The 20,718-nt window shown below is 44.0% G+C and overlaps 1 protein-coding gene across 13 annotated transcripts in view; it reads right to left on the bottom strand.

Moving 5' to 3' along the window:
• INTS6L (integrator complex subunit 6 like) overlaps nucleotides 1–20,469 on the bottom strand; it is an 86,168-nt gene extending 65,699 nt beyond the window's left edge. For 3 of the 13 annotated variants that reach the window (XR_005386452.1, XR_005386453.1, XR_005386454.1), the window contains exons 1-2: nucleotides 20,003–20,369; nucleotides 19,784–19,861 (exon numbers count right to left, since the gene is read on the bottom strand). Coding sequence is in view for 9 of the 13 variants with exons in the window: in XM_038588390.1 (XP_038444318.1) it covers nucleotides 19,784–19,861; nucleotides 20,003–20,113 (189 nt within the window). In the remaining 4 variants the exon portion in view is untranslated. Of the gene's footprint in view, nucleotides 1–19,783; nucleotides 19,862–20,002; nucleotides 20,402–20,434 lie in introns of those variants that run through there. The other 10 variants (XM_038588386.1, XR_005386455.1, XM_038588390.1 and 7 more) reach the window with 10 other exon arrangements.
• Nucleotides 20,470–20,718: the final 249 nt, after the last annotated feature.

Genomic DNA, 20,718 nt, shown 5'->3' with positions numbered 1-20,718 from the left:
CTACAGATCAAGTTTTAAAAGTCTCCCAGAAGTCATAGGATGATGGTGGTGCTGAATAATAATAATAGGTAATGTGTTTCTGGGCCAATGTGTCAGGACCTCATGCTAAGCACAGTATCCTCCTCGTCGTCCAGCACCCCATCAAGTAGGTGCTGCTCTTATTTCCACTTTGTAGATAAGCCCACTGAGGCTCAGAAAGGATGAGCAACTCATCCAAGTCAAACAACTAGTAAATGACACAGCCAGGATTTGAACCCAGGTAGCCAATTTAAACCATTAATTACTTGAGGATCTTCTACCTATTCTGCATGTTCACTTCATAGACAAGTCTTGTTATAGTAGCTTAAAAGTTCATACATTTCACGAAATTTCCAAATTTCCTTTCACCGAAGCCTACCTTCCCTGATGTCTAAATGCAGACCAGTGGGGTATGGGGAGCAGCGAGTGATCTAGGACTTAGAAGACCCTAGTCTATCCTGGCTGTAACTAACTATCAAAACAACTGGTCCAGAGGAAGTCAGTTACACTCTGCTGGGCCTGGTACCTCATCTAAGCAATGAAAAGGCTAAAGAACTTTAGCCTTTAAGTTTAGCCTAAAGGCTAAAGAACTCGAAGGTCCCTTCAAGCTTTCATACCTCATAATTCCATACCATTATATGAATCTGACTTACAGAAACAAAACACCTCACATATTAATATATATGCTCATTCAGGCCCAGTTGAAATATGTACAGTTAATTGAAAATGTCTTTGAATACCAACAGAGAAAGTATGATGAGCCTTTCAGCCTATCAGTGCCTTGGGTTCTGTTCCAGCTCTACTGACTAACCACTGGCCATTTACTGACCCCTCGTATCACCACAGAAAAGAGAGAATCTTCACTCCTTTCCCTGGAAGGTCAAAGCCTAAAAGAAAATATTTTTCTACTATCCTCTGTGACCTTATTTCCATCTTCTTATTTGACTGCTAGGTTTTGCAGGAAATTGGCATGCTCCCATGGAGGAGGAAGCATGTCTTTCTAATCTCCTGGTATGTTCTGACATTGGTTGCTTAAGGTATAGGCTCTGTCCCTACATCAGACCTATAGGGGAGGTCTATCAATGTGTGAACAGTTTAGAAGCTTTTTTGGGAATGCACACCTCCAGTCTAGCCTTTGTCAGGAAGACAGCTGTTATTCAGAACTCTGGCTGGCTCCTTGGGTCTTATTTCGTCATTGGTTTCAATGGAGGAGGGAAAGGTGGAGGTGTTATTTAGTGGCTCCCCCAAACCTCACCATCCTAATACTTTTCCTTCCCGAGCTTCATCCCACCTTGGCCAGACCATTTCCCTAATTCATCAATTTTAATTTATTCTTATTTTTGAAAAGAGGAGAACCCTTTCCTCCATCAAAATCATGACAGGAAGTATAAACAAGTAAGAAAGATAAAAGCGGATCAACTGTCCTTGAAGGCAATGTGGGAGTGGTGCTAGAGCCCTTTTGGAAAATCCCTCCACTTGTAAATGGCACTTGTAATCCTTTTCCAAAATATAAACAACCTTGTTAGGTTTAGGATTACATGCAAATTTAATGAATGTGCTGTGAATCTCCCCTTCTAAAGTAAGCAAAAAACATATTTAGGGCAGCAACATCTAATTTTCCACAAGAGAAGCACCCCTCTAACTATGTAAATGGGATACTTGTAAATCAAGAAATAAACGGATAATTCCAATCCAATAGGGTGATAGCTATTGAAAGTGAATCAACCGTAGGGAATCTTTTTAAAGAGCAGAAATAGAGCTTGTCACAACCCAGGCTCTCTCACTAGAAGGGCACCACTCACTGGGTCCCTCTGACTTAGTGCTGAGCCACTGCACCGACCCATTCTCGGCACACATGCCTGAAAGCCTATTTGGACACTCCTCTGAAAAGTAACAGTTCAACTCAGCCCAAGTAAGTCTTCATAGCTTGTTAGAAGGCCTTCCTGATGAATAAAAGGCTTCCCTGGGATTCAGGGAGAGATAATACATGTTGCTTCCCTTTCTTTAACAAGACTTTTTAAAATCTTTTATTAAAGGAAATGAAATCAGCCTGGTAATATTTGCCCTTCACAATCCCATAGAGCTATCCTGGACCTTGGGCTCTTCTTCAAGGTGGTTACAAACCAGACGATGAACGGATTTGAGTATTTTTCCAGATGTTGCAAGTTAAAGCCAAGGAGTTTAAATTTAGCAGGGCCATCATTTCTCCTGCTGAAAGATAAACTATTTCCCTTTTCCATTTGCTCTCTGAAAGTTGAGGGCAACTCATAAATCGGACTAAATCAATTTCCACATTTTCTGACAAACTTAATTTCTTCTCCAATCTGATGCTCTGTCAACTTTGTCAGTGCGGACTGTTCCTGTGTTGGTGAACTGACCAGTAAGACAGAATGATGTGAAGAGTAAGTAGGAAGCCTTGCTTTTCAAATCAACTCTATCTCTGGAGGAGACAGATGCCTTTTCCCTTGGTCTTTGCCCTTAGCCTTATACGGACTATCAGTGTACGTTAAAACTTTAAAACTCTTGGGGTTTTCTTCTCACAACTAAAACAGACTTTAATTCTGAGAGATATAAGACAAGGTTTTCTTGTCCTCTTACATAAACAGACCACCATGCTAGCCAGATCACCTTAAAACATTCAAACTTCTTTCTAAATTGTGTTTCCAGGCAGCACCCTTACAAAGGAGCTTGTTCAAATGGTGAACTACACATTAGGAAGACATCATATCATTAAAAGATTGGAATTGTCTTGCCTCTTGTATCTCCCTTAAACTTCTCTTCTGGTACTATACTTTCTCACCCTGACACATTTCTTCCCCCATAAAACTCTAGCGATTTGGACTGGTTTCACTTTTTAGTGACTTGAGGTTCTGATACACTTTCAGGTGTAACGAGGTGGCCTATCATTTGGGATTACTAATATCACTTTTTCTTACAAAAATTACTGGTTTTAAGAATATCCAGTTCTCTTGGATTTCTTGTTGTCTGAGTTACTGCCCCCATGGGCACCTAGTGTCCTGAAATTGCTAAAATGCTCAAAGTCCATTTTATTTGATTCAATCAGTCCTCTCCCTGAGAACTCTGGATGTTGCCATTCTGTGTTTTGGTCCATCAACTAATTTCTATCCACATACTTCAGGAAATACTACGAGTCAAGATCACACCAAATAATTCCAGCTTACTTGAGTCTTCTACTTGTTAAAAAAATGCCTAAGAAATTGACCCCCTAGTACATTGCTGAAGTGTATTTGACAGTGTGTGGACCACAGGATTGTTTTTCCAGCAGATGGCTAAAGGCCCTCATGAGCGTCTATTTTTTTAAGATTGTATTTATTTATTTGAGAGAGACAGAGGCAGAGAGAGCATGAGCACAGTGAAGGGCAGAGGGAGAAGGAGAAGTAGACTCCCTGCTGAGCACAGAGCCCAACACAGGGCTTGATCCCACGACCCTGAGATCATGACCTGAGCTGAAGTCAAACACTTAACCGCCTGAGCCACCCAGGTGCCACCATGAGTGCCTATTTTTAAGTAAACTGGGCAAGGAAATGATTCACAGTTTGATTCTACTGACACAAAGTTCGTGATTTTGTATCACCAGTCTCTTTAGAATTCCTAGAATGGGGGGGGAGGGGTTAGTGGATAAATAAACCTAAAGATTAGTCTAAAATATCTCCAAAATGCATGTATGAGTTTTCAATTCTTACCCCAGAGAATCAGGATGAAATTATGAAGTAGCACACCTCTCACTTGAAAACATGGTAAGATCAAAAGAAATTTTATCTTCACCAGAGGATGCTAACATGTAGAACCAGAACTTTAGAAACTTTTCTCTCTGAGAGTCAATTGCACTGTTACTAAAGGAAAAATACCCTAGAGAAGCAAAGAATTGGCCAAACCCAGTCAGATATAGTGTAAAATGTTACCTCTCTCACTCTCGGACCATTTCAACTGTAGCTATTGACTTAATGTCAGGGAAAAAAAAGCCGCTGGGCAGATCACATGTTCAACTGTTGAGACTTTGGGTTCTGATAGGAGAAATTTTTATGAACACATACAGAGAATAAAAATTAACAAAGGTGGCCTTGGAAAGACACAAGGACAGAAGTAAGGCTAACCCACCCAAACACTGCAGAAAAAATTGAACAGAGGATACTCTAGAATGGCCACTCGTGACTTTCCTAAGATTGCATAGCATCTCTTTCCCCCAGACTGATTTGTTTAAAGATAATCTATTTATTTGAGAGAGAGAGAGAGAGAGAATGGTGGGGGTGGTGGCAGAGGGAGAGAGAGAGAGAAGCAGGCTCCCCACTGAGCAGGGAGCATGAAGAAAGGCTGGATCCCAGGACCCCAGGATCATGACACGAGCTGAGATCAAGAGTCAGATGCTCAACCAAGTGAACCATCTAGATGCCCTCAGACTTTTTAAAAAGTTTTTTCTCAATTTTATGAGCAGTTTTTTTTTACATTATACAAATAAACATTCATTGTTGAAAATTCCAACAGAAATACAAGGTCAGTCAATATCTCCCCAAAACTCCCAGTTCCACACTCTTCAGAGGTCACCATTGCCGGGAATCATGGAGCTGTTAGCAGACAAAAATGACATCAGTAAGATGGAGTGACATTTACCACTAAAATGGAGTGACATTCACTGAGTAAGTGTGCAGAAGAGCACAGTAGGCATGGACAGGAACCATGTTTTCTATGTTTTCTAAAATTTAAAGCAATTTTGAAATCACCCTGAATTCCATGCCTCAACTACTCCCCTTTCCTATCTTTCGGTTATACAGTTCTCTCCTGTCCTTTTTTGGAAAGAACAGTGGGAATAACCTAGTCTAATCCCTTCATTTTTACAGATAAGAAAATTAACCTCATAAAAGGAAAGTGACTTTCCCAGGGTCATGTATCTATCTAGTCCATGGCAGATTGTGGCTGCGTGCTAAAGTGACACCCTTTGCCACAGGTACATGACAGTGGGCGGGTGACCTACCAGACAGGATGTATCATGACCACTTTTTAAAAACTGATTTTTGTAACAGGACCTAGATTTCACCAGACTTCTAACGTGCAGCTCAGAGCCATCCCTATGAGGTGGAGGTTATAGAGTCAAAGCACATGTGAGCTTTTAAGAAAGAGGGACAGCTTTGCCCCGCCCATCTTCAGCTTTCTCCTACAAGAAATAAACCAGGAGGTACCTCCCCACTCCCCCCACACACACTTTCCAATGCCATGGCTGTATTAAAGCCTAGATATTCTCCCCGGAATTCTGTTGTCTCCTGTCTAGTTAGGCAGGTCCCCTTGGGCACAGACAAATGCAAAAAGATAGAACTCCTGATTACACTGCCACACCTCCAGGCAACTGCAGACTGATTTAAATCACAACATGTTGGTCTAGTTCACGCTAATAAACCTCCAAAGGTCATACTCCACCTTTCTCCCCCTTCCTTCTGCAACTTCTCATCATTATAATAAAGCACCTTCTGTCACATCCTCCCCCTCAAGTCACACCCTTACTGGAATGCTGCCAGTTCACTTTTTATTCTCCCCATCTGCCCCCCAGCCCCCAGTTCTCTGGGCTCTGGATCTCCCTCTTACTTCAGTTAACTGATGCTCTAAGGGCCGGCATCAGGAATGGGGAGACCAAATCAGGCGGTGTAAGAGACAGGTCTGGCTGAAGCACGGGGCTCCTGTGGGGAGATGATGGGGGTCAAGTTTTCTACTCATGCATGGAGCAGATACTAGAGGCCTCGGGATGGCATCCACAGACCTGAGAAGTCTTTGGAGACTTGGGCGGGGGAAGGGGGTCGATATGATGAAACCAGCTTTTTTAGAGAGTTAGCAGTCCATGAGGGCAGAGTAGGAATTTGGGTAGCACTTAGGGAGACCAAGTCGAAGGTTGTTACAGTGGTCAAAGCACAAAAGTTCAGGACCCAGCCTCAAGTGACGGCAGCCGAAATTGAGACGAAGGAACATACGTGAGAGACATTTCAAAGAAATGATGGACAGGTATTAGAAGAAATAGAAGGACCAGGTCAAAGCTGAATAATGCCTGGCTTTCAGCACTGGGTGACTAAAAGCTGGATAACATGGAAGAGCGGATAGGTTTAGGGCCACAGGGTCTTCTTGACATGCCTACTGTGAGCTGATGGCAGGATAGACAGTCAAGTGGAGATGTCCTGGAGTCAGCTACAGGTGTCTGGGTAAGACGCTGAAGATGTAGAAACCTCAGTGTGGAAGGACTATAGGAAACCATGAATGAGGTCAGATGCATTCACCAAGGGAGCAGATTGGGAAGACAGAGAAAGAATACAGAGGAGGTGATCAGTTTTTGGAAGGAAGGAGTAGTAACAGTTCCAAATATAGTCAATGGCAAGGAGAGTAAACATTAGTACATTGGCTCAAGTAGCTACAGAGTGAATCCTGAGACCTTGAGAAATCATATTTACTTTTCTCGCTAGTACCATTCCTTAGTTACACAAACATAAATGCTTTCAAAGTCTTCTGTTCATTAGCATTCAAGTCCAGAATTTGGCTCTTGGTACTAAGTTTACTGAACTATTCAACCTACAGGGCACAATATAGATAATGAAAGAGCACCTGCCATTAATGACTAGTATAATCAGGTGAACATGGTTTCAGAAACAGCACTCCACTTTTCCTCCCAACCTCTGGCACATCAGCACAAAAGTGTTCATACACCTTTTCTCTAGTTAAGACCCCAGTGGCTGAATGAGGGAGTACCTCCATTCCTTCTCTGAAATTCATCTTTCCCAACCTAACTAAGCAGCCACAAGCCATCTGGCTATGGCAGGGGTCGGGGGCCCGGGGAAAGAGAGGGTGATGGGGAGGGAATGAAGAAGGTACCATAAGGTAAAGCACAGGCTGATGCCTAAAATACTGCAAAGGTGGTTCTGGCACCTTCAAGCCTTTTACAAAACCACTCTGCATCCCCACAGGTGATGGATGAGAAGAGACGAAATGGTTACCGTGGCGTATCTTGAATGTCTTCTTTTTCCTTACAAGAAAAACATGTATCATGAGATTCATAAAGGGAAAGTGGCAAATCAGATTGTGGAAGCCACTAGATGGCCAAAGACTACCCTGTTGCTTTTACAAGCCTACCACTCCTCCTATAGGGTGGACTCAGCCCAGAGGACAGGCCCTCAAGCTCCGCCCCCGACATACATACTATCTCCATCTCTACCACCTGCACACACATGGGTACTGGGGTAAGGGCCAAACTGCAGAACATCAAAAGCCAAACCATTTCACAAATTAATGCACCGTGCTAGAACGAGTTAAGAAAATAAAGCTAGTAACGTGGCAGTAATAATTTTCATTCACTGAGTGCTTGCTCTAATACCAGGCACTGCTATATCAAGAACTATAAATAAGAGCATGATAATTCTGTCTAAAAACCATGGCTCTAGGACGTATATTATAATGAGAAAATACCAGTGAGAGACAGACCTGGGTTACTATTTGGCTGTGTTATAAGTAACCTGCCTGGGCCTGGTTTCTCTGAGTTAGGGTGGTTGGGAAGATAAATGAAAGAAGTGCTTTATATTCATTGTCATGTTGCCTTATACATAGGCATTACTCAATAAACATCAGCTGCTATTATTAGAAAGCTACTGTATTATTATTGTTCACTATTACAAGAAAGTAGTTATAAGACCAATCGTATCTGTAAAAGCCAGATAACACCTTCAGCAATGAGGTGGGTTTCAGGAGGACCCAAAACTAGGGCTATAAAATACATGCCATTCAGCAGCACATCTGCACTTTTGTCCAGATTCCGGATTAAACATTGCTGTTTCTTCCTTAAATGGGAGTCATTACAGTAAAAAAATAAATAAAGTAACGTGGTCACTTCCGTAACCCCCATGAGGAGGACTGATGTTAGAGAGAGAAATAATCATGGGAGCTCTCCCCCCTCCTTTTAATGCTATTGATGACATCCCACAATATAAGACAAGGGCTCCTCTACGGAACATTGAGAACGCCTTCAATAAAAGCAGAGATACAAACCCCCCTTTGTTTATTGGGTTTTATACTATGCCAAGCTAGAGAATTTATCCTTTATCCTACTTTTCTTAATGAATGCTGTTCCTAAGGATTTTTGGGCCATGAAGTTTTATAAATTGAATCAGGGCTATGTCACATATTTCTAGTAACACTAAAAGCATGCAACATTCAGTGCCACTGTTGAGCACATATTACAAACAGAATTCTGATTCCTGTAGTTGCATTAGGAGTTCACACATATATTCTATTGTATTTAGCCTAGGAAAATACTTCTAACCCAACCAGTTGGATCACCAACTGCATCCAAAAGCCACTGGCTTTCAATACAAACAAGAATGGGATGCTTTCATATTTTGCCCCAGGGCTGAGGGTTATCAACCCATCAATTCTGAACTGTATGAAAACCTTTCATGCACAAATGAGTCCATTATGATGTTAATTTTAAACAGAACTTCAAGAGAAAAGAACCTCCTTAGCAAATAATTTCTAGGATAGGAACATCATAAATATCTTAAGAAAGAATATAAACTTCCATCAAAATCCTAGAGGAGGGATCCCTGGGTGGCGCAGCGGTTTAGCGCCTGCCTTTGGCCCAGGGCGCGATCCTGGAGACCCGGGATCGAATCCCTCGTTGGGCTCCCGGTGCATGGAGCCTGCTTCTCCCTCTGCCTATGTCTCTGCCTCTCTCTCTCTCTCTCTCTCTCTCTCTATGTGACTATCATAAATAAATAAAAAAAAATAGGGATCCCTGGGTGGCGCAGCGGTTTGGAGCCTGCCTTTGGCCCAGGGCGCGATCCTGGAGACCCGGGATCGAATCCCACGTCGGGCTCCCGGTGCATGGAGCCTGCTTCTCCCTCTGCCTGTGTCTCTGCCTCTCTCTCTCTCTCTCTCTCTCCGTGACTATCATTAATAAAATAAATCTTTAAAAAAAAAATAAAATAAAAAATAAAAAAAAATAAAAAAATAAAATAAAAAAAAATAAAAAAAAAAATAAAAAAAAATCCTAGAGGAGAACAGAGGCAACACCCTTTTTGGATTTGGCCACAGCAACTTCTTGCAAGATACATCTACAAAGGCAAGGGAAACAAAAGCAAAAATGAACTATTGAGACCTAATCAAGATAAAAAGCTTCTGCACAGCAAAAGAAACAGTCAACAAAACTAAAAGACAACCTACAGAACGGGAGAAGATATTTGCAAATGACATATCAGATAAAGGGCTAGTATCCACGATCTATAAAGAACTTATTAAACTCAACAGCAAAGAAACAAACAATCCAATCATGAAATAGGCAAAAGACATGAACAGAAATTTCATCAAAAAAGACATACACATGGCCAACAAGTATATGAGAAAATGCTCTGCATCACTTGCCATCAGGGAATACAAATCAAAACCACAATGAGATACCACCTCACATCAGTGAGAATGGGGAAAATTAGCAAGACAGGAAACAACAAATGTTGGAGAGGATGTGGATAAAGAGGAACCCTCTTGCACTGTTGGTGGGAATGTGAACTGGGCATAGCCACTCTGGAAAACTGTGTGGAGGTTCCTCAAATAGTTAAAAATAGAGCTACCCTACAACCCAGCAATTGCACTCCTGAGGATTTCCCCCCAAAGATACCGATGCAGTGAAACAGCAGGACACCTGGACCCCGATGTTTATAGCAGCAATGTCCACAACAGCCAAACTGTGGAAAGAGCCTCAGTGTCCATCGAAAGATGAATGGATAAAGAAGATGTGGTTTATGTATACAATGGAATATTACTCAACCATCAGAAACGACGAATACCCACTATTTGCTTCAACATGGATGGAACTGGAGGGTATTAGGCTGAGTGAAATAAGTCAATTGGAGAAGGACAATCATCACATGGTTTCACTCATATGGGGAATATAAAAAATAGTAAAAGGGATCATAGGGGAAAGAAGAGAAAATGAGTGGGAAAAATCAGAGAGGGTGAAAGAACTTGAGAGACTCCTAACTCTGGGAAATGAACAAGAGGTAGTGGAAGGGGAGGTAAGCAGGGGGATGGGGTGACTGGGTGATGGGCACTGAGTGGGCACTTGATGGGATGAGCACTGGGTGTTATACTATATGTTGGCAAATCAAACACCAATAAAAAATATACAAAAAAAGAAAGACTGTAGACTAACACTGCTAACAGAAATCTAGTGCAAGCCACATGTGTCTTTTTATATTAAGTAGACATATTTTAAAAAATAGACCTAGGTGAAACTGATAGTATATTTCATTTAACTCAGTATATAAGAAATACAATTGCTTAAATTTGTTGTAATCAATCCAAAAATTGTTAATGAGTAGTTTATATATTTTTGAACTGTGTCTTCAAAATCAAGTGTTTTTTTTTAAACTTTTATTTATTTATGATAGTCACAGAGAGAGAGAGGCGCAGAGACACAGGCAGAGGGAGAAGCAGGCTCCATGCACCGGGAGCCCGATGTGGGATTCGATCCCGGGTCTCCAGGATCGCGCCCTGGGCCAAAGGCAGGCGCCAAACTGCTGCGCCACCCAGGGATCCCTAAAATCAAGTGTTTAATGTATACTTATCATCTTAATTCAGACCAGCCACCTTTCATGGGCTCAATCACCACATGTGCCCAGTGGGTACTGTACTGAATGGTGTAAATGGTAAATGTAGCCAATCTAAAACATGAATGGTAGAGCACCCTGGTGGCTCAGTCAGTTAAGCATCCAACTCTTGATTTCCACTCAGGTCCTGATCTCAGGGTCTTGAGATGAATCTCCATGTCAGCTACGTGCTGTACAATGAGCCTGCTTAAGATTCTCTCTCTCTCTCTCTCTCTTTCTCTCTCTCTACCTCCCTCTGCCCCTCCCTCCTCTCTCTCATACACAAGAATGGTATATTTGAAGATCTCTGCCTACCTCACTGCCATCTCAGCCTTTCATCTATCTTACTGGAGCCCTTAGAGGGTCTCCACCACCCCCATCACTAGCCACCAGGAGTTGTGAGGAAGAAGAGGGGAAGGATGTGTTTTGACCAAATCACCTGGAAACCCAAATCCGTTTCCCCCGTAGAAACAATAACAAACACAATAGTTCTCTGGCTAAGTGGCATTAAGGGTTAAAAAGCCTTTCCTGGGAAGGAAGGTCTGGGAACCTCATCATGATTTAGAACATTGTATCCAGGAGATAGTGTGTTCCAAGCTTCTAATATTCACACAAAGGGACTGCCTTGATCTCTTATGCCCTTGGCAAAAGGGACCCAGAGGCCATGTTTACAGAGTTTTTCATTGAAAGACTTAAAAGCCAAGGTCTGTCTTCAGACCTGTCCTACAGAGGGTCCCCCACATGGAGGGTCCTGCCCTTCTCTGGAAGGCACATCTCTGCTTGAAATGTGCAACTGCTTCCATGTTTGAGCTCCCTGTGAACCTCCGAGTCCCATCTTGGAAGCAGTTCTAATGACCTTCCTGAAACACAGGCAACCTGAGGAGGACATATCTGTACTCTCCTCCTGTGGGCCCCACCCCTCTGCCAGTGCCCCACCCCAATCCCAACCCCAAAACCAGGAGCTCTCAGGCAGTCAGCACTCATGCAAAGCAAGGCCATTTCCAACCATATCTCTCGGGTTCCTTCCCATCTTTCCCTTCATCCCTCTGCCCCAGCCTTCCTCATCCTACGCTCCTGGGAATAACAACTGAACAAGTGCACTGACCACAAGCCTAGCCCCATTCCTCTTCAAATCTGCCTTGCAACTCTTCATCCCAGAGAAAATGTCCACACTCTAGCGTGGAGGTCTCAAAGCCCTTTTGTGATCCAATCGCAGCTAGTTACAACCCTGACTGGATAAATTGAATTTTCACTGTAACTTGCCCACCCCACCCCACCCCCTGCCTCACCTCCAATCTGTCGGTTAAGAGTCCACTCACTGTCTTTGGTGTATCCCACACCTTAATCCATATGCTCCAGTCACCTTTTTTTCCAAGTGACCATTCTCCAGACCCTCAATGATGAGGACTGTGACTTTTACCCTTCTGGTGTCCCCCTGGGCCAGGTCTCTCAGGCCTAGATTGCAGACCCCTACTATGAGTGCTATGAGTAGCCACCCACCGTTGGATTTCTATTCTGGAAACACCATCATGATTGTATCATCGTGGAGCTGATAAAAGTTAAACCAGTGGTTACCCGCAGGGGAGGAACAGATTACAGGAAGAAGCAAGAAGCATTTTCTGGGGTGATGGAAATAGTCTGTAGCTTGGCCTGGGTTGGTGCTTACATGAATGTAGAAACATGTTAAAAACTGCATTGGGTCATTAAGATTGATGTACCTAGGTATGTAACTCACATTGCAACGAACAAAAGAAAGGGGAGGCACATACATTGGCCTTATAAAAGATACAGCCCTGCCGGATCATAAACCTGACCCTAAGTGAAAATACTAGCTATAATCAACATTAAACACATTACACCGTTCGTTAATACTGATCACCCTTTGAAGTAAGAGTAGCAGAAATGGGAGCTGGGACTGGGTAACTTTCACACTTACCTACTGCTTGAAATCTACCCCTTCCATTGACTGAGTACCTGCTAAAATATAGGCACTCTTTCAGGTGCTCAGGGTACAAATATAAGTTTAAATAGGAGCCCATAAAGACCTCATGTTAGGAAGGCCAATATGAGCACTGAGAACCACCACCATACAGTTTGCTAACTTTAAGGTCCGGGCAGTGCTGGCGGATCACAGTAGGAGGGGTTATACCATTTGGAGTAGAGCTTGGGCAGAAGGGCAGGATGACTTTGGAGACTAAAGAATAGAGAGCTGAGGCGTGTCACGTCAGCCAAGTGCGTGTCCCAGGCAAAGGAAACTAGAGGCATAGTGAGTCCAGAGAAGACAGCAGACTTTCCCATCGCCCTGGCTGGAGCCTAGGGTCCAGAAGAAGAGTGGAAGAGTGGAAAGGCACAACTGGGAAGGTGAGCTAGATCTAGCTAGGTGAGCTAGATCATCCTACGCTCCAAGAGGCCTTGGAGGTCTCTGGATTCTAGATTCTACTCTGAAATGTACCAGGGAGCCACTGAAGGATTTTAGTAGGGGAATGACTTTACTTTACTTTGTTTTATTTTGAGGATGAACAATTAGTGGCAATGAGGGGGAGGCATCAGTGGGGAGTAAGACAAGAAGTAGGGAGACCAGCTGAGTGGCTGCTACAACACAGGTCTGGGTGAAGAATGATGAAAGTTGGAAAAAGGAGGGGTGCAGGTAAGAATGAATGGAGAGAGGAGAGGTTGGTAATAGGGAACTGATGGGACTCTGCCATCATCTGCCAGCTCATAGCTAGTCTGCAGAGGGCACTTACTCCCCAACCCAAGGATCTAGGCTTCTACCAAAAATTTTACTGGCTTTTTATTTTTAACAAGAAATATTTTATTCACTGCAAGACAAAACCACCAACAAAAGTACAGATAGAGTGGCATAGACTCGAGTGATGAGTTTTCTGGATAAGGTTTCACTGAAGTTCTAATTCCTTGTATAAAGAAAAAGTGCTACTACTCAGAGTTCCTCACTCGGGAAATGCTTTCCAGGAGTGCCTGGGTGGCTCAGTCAGTTAAGTGTCTACTTTTGGCTCAGGTCATGATCTCAAGGTCCTGGGATCAAGCCCCTCCTGGGGCTCCCTGCTCAGTGGGGATTCTGCTTCTCCCTCTCCCTCTGCTTGCCAACCACCTCGTGCTTGTTCTTTCTCTTTCGCTCAAATAAATAAAATCTTTTTTAAAAAAGGAACATAAAATTCTTTCCAATAAACTATATTTAATTCATAGGTTGGACAAAAGTCTGTATTTATGTATGCATAACTGATGTATCCTTATATTAGTTTCAGGTATACAACACGTTGATTTCATATTTGTATATACTGCAAAATGATCACCACAATAATTCTGCTTAAACTCATCAGCATACACAGTTACAAACTTATTTTCTTTTTTTCTTATGCTGAGAACTTCTAAGATTACTCTCTTAGCAACTTTTAAATATGCAATACAGTATTATGAACTATAATTGCCATACCACACATAACATCCCCATGACTTATTTTATAACTGGAAGTCTGTACCTTTTGACCCCTTCACCCATTTTGCCCACCTCTCAACCCCTGCCTCTGCCAACCACTGATCTATTTTCTGTATCTATGAGCTTGTTTTTTGTTTTGCCTCCACATACAAATGAGATCATATAGGGGCACCTGGGTGTTTCAGTGGTTGAGCGTCTGCCTTTGGCTCAGGTTGTGATTCTGGGGTCTTGGGATCGAGTCCCACACTGGGCTTCCTGCAGGGAGCCTGCTTCTCCCTCTGTCTATGTCTCTGCCTCTCTCTCTATGTCTCTCATGAATGAATGAATGAATGAATGAATGAATGAATAAATATTCTTAGAAAACCAAGGTGATATTTAAAAAAGATCTAAAAAATAAATGAGATCATACGGTATTTGTCTTTCTCTGCCTGACTTATTTTACCTAGCATAATCTATGTTTTGCAAATGGCAAGATTTCCTTCTTTTGCATGGAGGAATAATACATGTATCACCATCTCTTCATCCATCAATGAACACTTACGTTGTTTCCATATGTTAGTTATTGTAAATAATGCTGCAATAAATCTAGGAGCCTAGGGGTGTAGGTATCTTTTTGAGTCAGTGTTTTTACTGTCTTCAGATAAATACTCAGAAGCAGATTATAGGGTACTTATATTTTTAATTTTTTGAGGCACCTACCTCCATACTGTTTTCCATAGTGGCTGCACCAATTTCCATTCCCACCAACAGTGCACAAGGTTCCTTTTCTCCACATCCCTGCCAATACTTGCTATCCCTTGCCTTTTTGAAAATGATCATTAACACACATGAGGTGATATCTCATTGTGGTTTGGATTTGCTTTCCCTGATGCTGAAAGATGTTGAGCATCTTTTCATGAACCTGTTGGCCATCTGGATGTTTTCTTTGGAGAAATGTCAATTCAGATCCTCTCCCCATTTTCAAGTCAGATTGTTTTTTTCCTCTTGAGTTGGATGAGTTCTTTATAGACGTTGGATATCTAACGTTGGATATATGATTTGCAAATATGTTCTCTCCATTCAGTAAGTTGCCTTTACCTTTTGTGCATGGGTTCTCTCCCCTTTTCTTATTTCAAAATAAGTATGATCGCATGCTTCCAATGGCCAATGAAAGGTGAAAAGTAAGCAAGGATGGGAGAGGCACAGTTCATCATAGAAGTCAATGCACCCCCTTTGTGGCATTTTGATATGCAAGTGCACCTTCTTGTGTCAGGCTGCTCTCACAGGCTTTGCTACTGGTTCACCCTAAAGCACTTCCTTAGCTTCCAACCACAGTGAAAGGCTCCCCTATAAGTAAGTCATTCTTTTGTCCAAATAAAGCCCATACCATATACTGAAGGGGGGCAATATGAAAAAGTGATGCCTTAGTTAAAATACCAATGCATGTTTGGAACACAGATCATTTAAAAAGCATTAGTTTACTTCCTAAATCTGTCAGCCAAAATGCTGCCTTTGCTGACACATGTCGACAAGGGCATGCAGACACCAGTAAACAAAACTAGCTACAGGATGTGAAAAAGTAACACTCAAGGGAAAATTTCACTTTTTCAAATGCTCTATGTTTTCAAATTACAGACTTGGGATATGTCTTTGAAACCTCTCTTCCTATTTATGCAAAAAGAAAAAAAACCACTTCTGCCCACTATTTATACATGTGTTTCAGCTATTTCTAGAAAAGTGACTCAGTTTTCTGTTAAAAAAGCATTTGCTTCAATAAGAAATAAAGAAATTTTAAGATAGTAGCTTCAAACATCAAACTATTTTGAATATTTATTCTGGACCCCAATCTCACAACTCCCTTTCTTCTTGGAGCCCTCAATGTGCTCAGAACTAGTAGTAGCGACAAGCTTACTTCAGCTATTCACTGAATAAAAGGAAATTATGATTCATAGCAAAACAAAACAGAAAGACAGCAGAACCTCAGCCAAAACTATTGAGAACTAGTGTGCAAACCAAGCCCCACTTTGTAAAAATCCTGTATCACTCTTATGTGGTTACATTAGAAATTCTGAAATATTAAACATGGTTTCATCCTTCTATACACTAAAGATACCATTTTATAAAAGTAGTGTTAACACTTGTGACACTGTGTATAAAACTTGTCTTCCAAGCAACGCTTGAAACAGATGAAACACAAAATGCTTGCATTCCATAGGCTTTTTATATGGTCCCCAAATCAAACCTCATTCCTTCCCCGCCAAGCAGACTGCAAGTAACAGGTATGACTAATTTTAAAAGAGCACATAGCCATTACTAGGGGATGCGCAGTAAGTTACTAAGTCCTAGGTGAAACACTATATTCATGTACTCAACAGTATACTTTAGATACATTAGAGAGAAATTTCAGTCACTAACTTTTCACAAGATTTATTGTCAGAGCCTGTAAGTGGATATACTGGGAATAGTTTCACGCCTATTAGGAAAAAAACCTTCCAACCAAATGCACAACTCCTGCCTGTTAAACCACCAATAGAACTGAATATTCTAGTAGAAATCTTCTAGAAAGAAAAAAACTGAATCTTGTAGTAGGGGGAAAAAGTGTGCTCTGCAGCGTCTGGAGCTGGATGTAACCAAGACGAGAAACAAGCAGTTATCTTGAGAAGAGATAAACAATGGCCCTCCAACTGTAGAACGAATGAGAAATAACAGTACACAGTATTCTGCAGAAAAATAAGCTACAGGGATGCCTCAGTGGCTCAGTGGTTGAGCATCTGCCTTTGGTTCCAGGCGTGATCCCGGGGCCTAGGATCGAGTCCCACATAAGGCTCCCCACAGGGAGCCTGCTTGTCCCTCTGCCTATGTCTCTGCATCTCTCTCTGCACCTCTCATCAATCAATAAATACAATCTTTTTTTAAAAAAATAAGCTACGGATAAAGCCCTATATGTAACATCACTTGGCTGAAGGGAACCGGGCTCTTAATGAAGAGTGAAGTTTTGAGTGGGAACTACATGCCAGCTGACAATCAAAGAAAGAATTTCTTGATAATCCGTGTGACAGAAAACAGACCTTTGTGGCTCCTAGTTATTAGCTAATGAAAGACTCAACTAAATTTTAAGAAAAATTCACCATATGTTCTAAAATTTCAGGCCTTCCCAGATGTCTAGATCCTAAAAGCCAAAGAAGAAATAGTTACCACATGCTGAGGGGGGAGGGAAGGCAGGAGTGGCTGAGGAGACTCAGAAAAAAAAACTGTTACCAAAGATGCCTATCATTAGTGATTGGGGTACCCACAGCAACATCACAGGAACATCATTAAGATCATTAACCATGAACCATTTTCTAGCACATGGAGTTAATCACGTGGCATGAAAACGAAAAACCTGAGCAAACCTTAGAAAAGCATCAAGACTAAACAAGGAGACAACTAATGATTGGTAATTAAAACCATTACACAAAGTGCCTTCCCATACCTGACCTACAGAAGAAAACAAGGATCAAATTCAACATGGAAGGACGCTTTTTTTCTTAAGGGGAAAAATGTGATCTATAACACAGCAGGATAAAAAGAGCTAACAGATGAAATTTCCACTGAGAACAAGATCCAACTTTCCCCCTCTGTTCCCAGAACTATCTGGAGCCTCCAAAATACCATGGATAAGTTACACAGCCACTAAAAATTTTAAGTATGAAGACTATGTGGCAACCCAGAATAATTCATGGGACAAAATAGGTGGGGAAGGCAGAACACAAAGTAAAATGTATACTAACTATGGTTAGGCTGCTAGGTAAAAAGATGGCATGTTGTTTTGGGGAGTGTGGGGGGGAGACTTTGTGTTTCCTTTCCAAAGATTCTGTAAACATTGCCATGAAATATTTCCAGCTTAAAAAAATTTTAAATGACAAGTCTTGGCAGTTCAGAAAAAAATGTTAAATAAGTTATCAAGAAAAACAAAAGTCACACTGCATTGTGGATTATCCTTTTTACTACTTCAAATTAAGGAGAATTTCCAAAGGCCACAGTACAAATGGTGGGTTCTTATCTGTATTAGTAACTCAAAGGGTGTAGACTTTCAGACTTTGAATGTACAAACATCTGCTTTTCTATGTGGAAAAAAATGGTCACACCCTTTTGGGAAACTGACATTTTTTAAAAGCTTATGGCATTTTTGAAAGCTGTCTGCTCACTGTAGTTTTTAAAATAGATAAATCGAAAACTGAAAATAAAGCCTCCAAACCAGAACAGTCTGAAGGGGAACCCACTCGTCGAACTGTTAACCCAAGGTTTTATTTCTGAAGGCACATACTCTCTGACCAACTATTTGGTTTGATAGGTTCCATTCTTTTAAACACTTCCCTCGGCTGAAACGGATTACAACACATCCACACTGCCGATCCCCAGCACTATTATGATAATTCTGAGAAAAAGAAGGCGTCAAGCAAAATCCGTCAAGGATTATGGTAATATAATTTTGAAATTTCAACATGCAAGCAGGAGGACTCTTATGCAGGTTGATTTAATAGTCCACGTTCTCATTTATCGGGCCACTGCAGGCAAGGCAGTTCTTTATCTCCTCACCATTAGGAACATAGATTAACTACCCCACGGAGGTTAAATCCTCCCTACTTTTCGCCTATAGGTCAGAATGCCATGGATCAAATCATCGAATTTGGCTACTGCAGCCGTGCACAGTCCAATCTTCCCCCTTCCTTCCTTCCTTCCTTCTCCTGGGACAAATCCCTACGTGGCTAACAGCAACCTAATTTAGGATGTAAATAGGTAGGCCAGGTCTCTAAAAAGCTCGGCCCCACGTGAGTTTCGATCCGCACGTCCCCGCCCCGCCCGTCGCGGTTCGGTGGAGTACGCAATGAAACATTAACAGTAGCGGAGGTGCCTGGAGCAGGCTCATGCGGACAGTTCTCGGGGGAGAAATGAGAAGTTTCTCCGGGTCTGGGGGCGGGGAGGCTCGCTCCGCGGACAGATCTGCCATCGGGCGGGGTAGGGTAGAGACCACAGACGTGCACAGGCTCGGTCCCTCTCCGAGGGCCGGCAGCTGGCTCTGCCACGCTCTCAGCAGGAAGGGGAGGGCAGTGGGAGGAAGAGGGGGAGGCGAGGGGGGAGGGGAAGAGAGGGGAGGGGGAGGAGGCAGGGCCGGAGGAGGAGCCTGCGCCTGGAGAGCCCGCGCGCCCAGCCCTCAGCACCGCGGGGCGGAGTCGCTCGGCCCGCCCGGCCCCGGCCCCGCCGCCGCCGCCACCGCCGCCACCGCCACCGCCGCCACTGCCACTGAGCCCGGTGCGCCCCGAGGGGGCGGGCCCGGGTGGGCCCACCCCGCGGCCTTCCTCCGGGTCTCGGACCCTCCTTCCCCTCCCCTCCCTTTCCTCCCTCCTTTCCATCTCAGCAGCGCCCTCAGTCTCCCTCTCTGGCTCATACAAAAGCAAAATGTCCGCCATGTTCCGAGGCCGCTGCGGTCGGCCCTGCCACCGACTCGGTTCCCCCCGCCCGCCGTTTGCCCCGCGGCCACCCCTCCCGCATCCCCAGGTCCCGGCCCCGGGCGCCGCCGCCGCTCCGCCAGCCCCCCGCGCGCCCCCGCCTGGCCCGCGCGCCCAGCCAGGCGCCGCAGCACCGCCTCAGGCGGGGGCAGGGGGCGGCAGCCCCGGGTGCCTGGCTCCCACTTCCCGCCCGCCCACGCCCTCGATGGCCTCTTTACCTTGATGCAGTACGGGGGTTCGTCGTAGGTGACCAGCATGTACCTGTCTCCGCGGCTGGCCGGGTCCCGGGAGCGCAGCTGCGAGACGAGGGATGACGGAGGGGGCCGCGAAGGGAAGGAGGGAGGAGGGGGCGATATGGACGTTACAGAAGCACCTAGATCCATCACCACCCCCATCCCTCGGGAGCTCTCCCCAGCTCTCCCCTCCCCTCCCTTTACCTTCAAGAATAACTCCACAGCGCCTTTGGCAATGTCCAGATAGGAGGTGCCCAAGTCAGTGCGCTGGTTCATAGAGGCGGACGTGTCTATGAGGAACAGCAGGATGGGCATCTTCCCCTGCACCCCTGGCTCCACTCCCCACTCTCCTGACCGTCTTGCCCTCACTGCCGAGGACTGCCACCTGAACCCTCAACTCTCGCAGAGCCAAGGTTTAGGGAGCAAGGGGGAGACGGGACGGGACGGATGGAACTGCTCCTGGCCTCCTCTTTCTGCAGCCCCACCTCCTCTCCCTCCAAGGGAACTTGAAAGTGTGAGCGTGTGTAGCCCTCGGGGCCCTCCCCTTTCCCCTCCCCTGCCACCACTACTGCCGCTGCCGCCGCCGCTGCCGCCGCCGCCGCCAGTACTACTGCCCAAGCATCCGTCCACGCTCACTCAAGCGCTCGCCCCAGACTGAGAGCTGTCTCTGTTCACCGACACACAACTTCGGTCCGCTCACCTACCATGGGCACCATGTGACCAGAACCCACGCCATTGGCTGCCAATTATATGGTATTTGCATATTCATTAGATGACAGGGCAAGGGGAGGGACTTGGGCGAACCCTGGGAGTTGAAGTTTGAACCCAGGCAGGGGGTAAGGGGAAATGTTAAGGACCCTCTTTTAAAGGACTTAAAAGCTGTTAGGGTACTTACGGTTGTTTGAAGGGATTTTTGCTTG

Source organism: Canis lupus, chromosome X (assembly GCF_011100685.1).
Source record: "Canis lupus familiaris isolate Mischka breed German Shepherd chromosome X, alternate assembly UU_Cfam_GSD_1.0, whole genome shotgun sequence".
NCBI lineage: Eukaryota > Metazoa > Chordata > Mammalia > Carnivora > Canidae > Canis > Canis lupus.
Note: the sequence above shows the minus strand (reverse complement) of the source record. Positions and strands in the feature narration are given on the sequence as shown.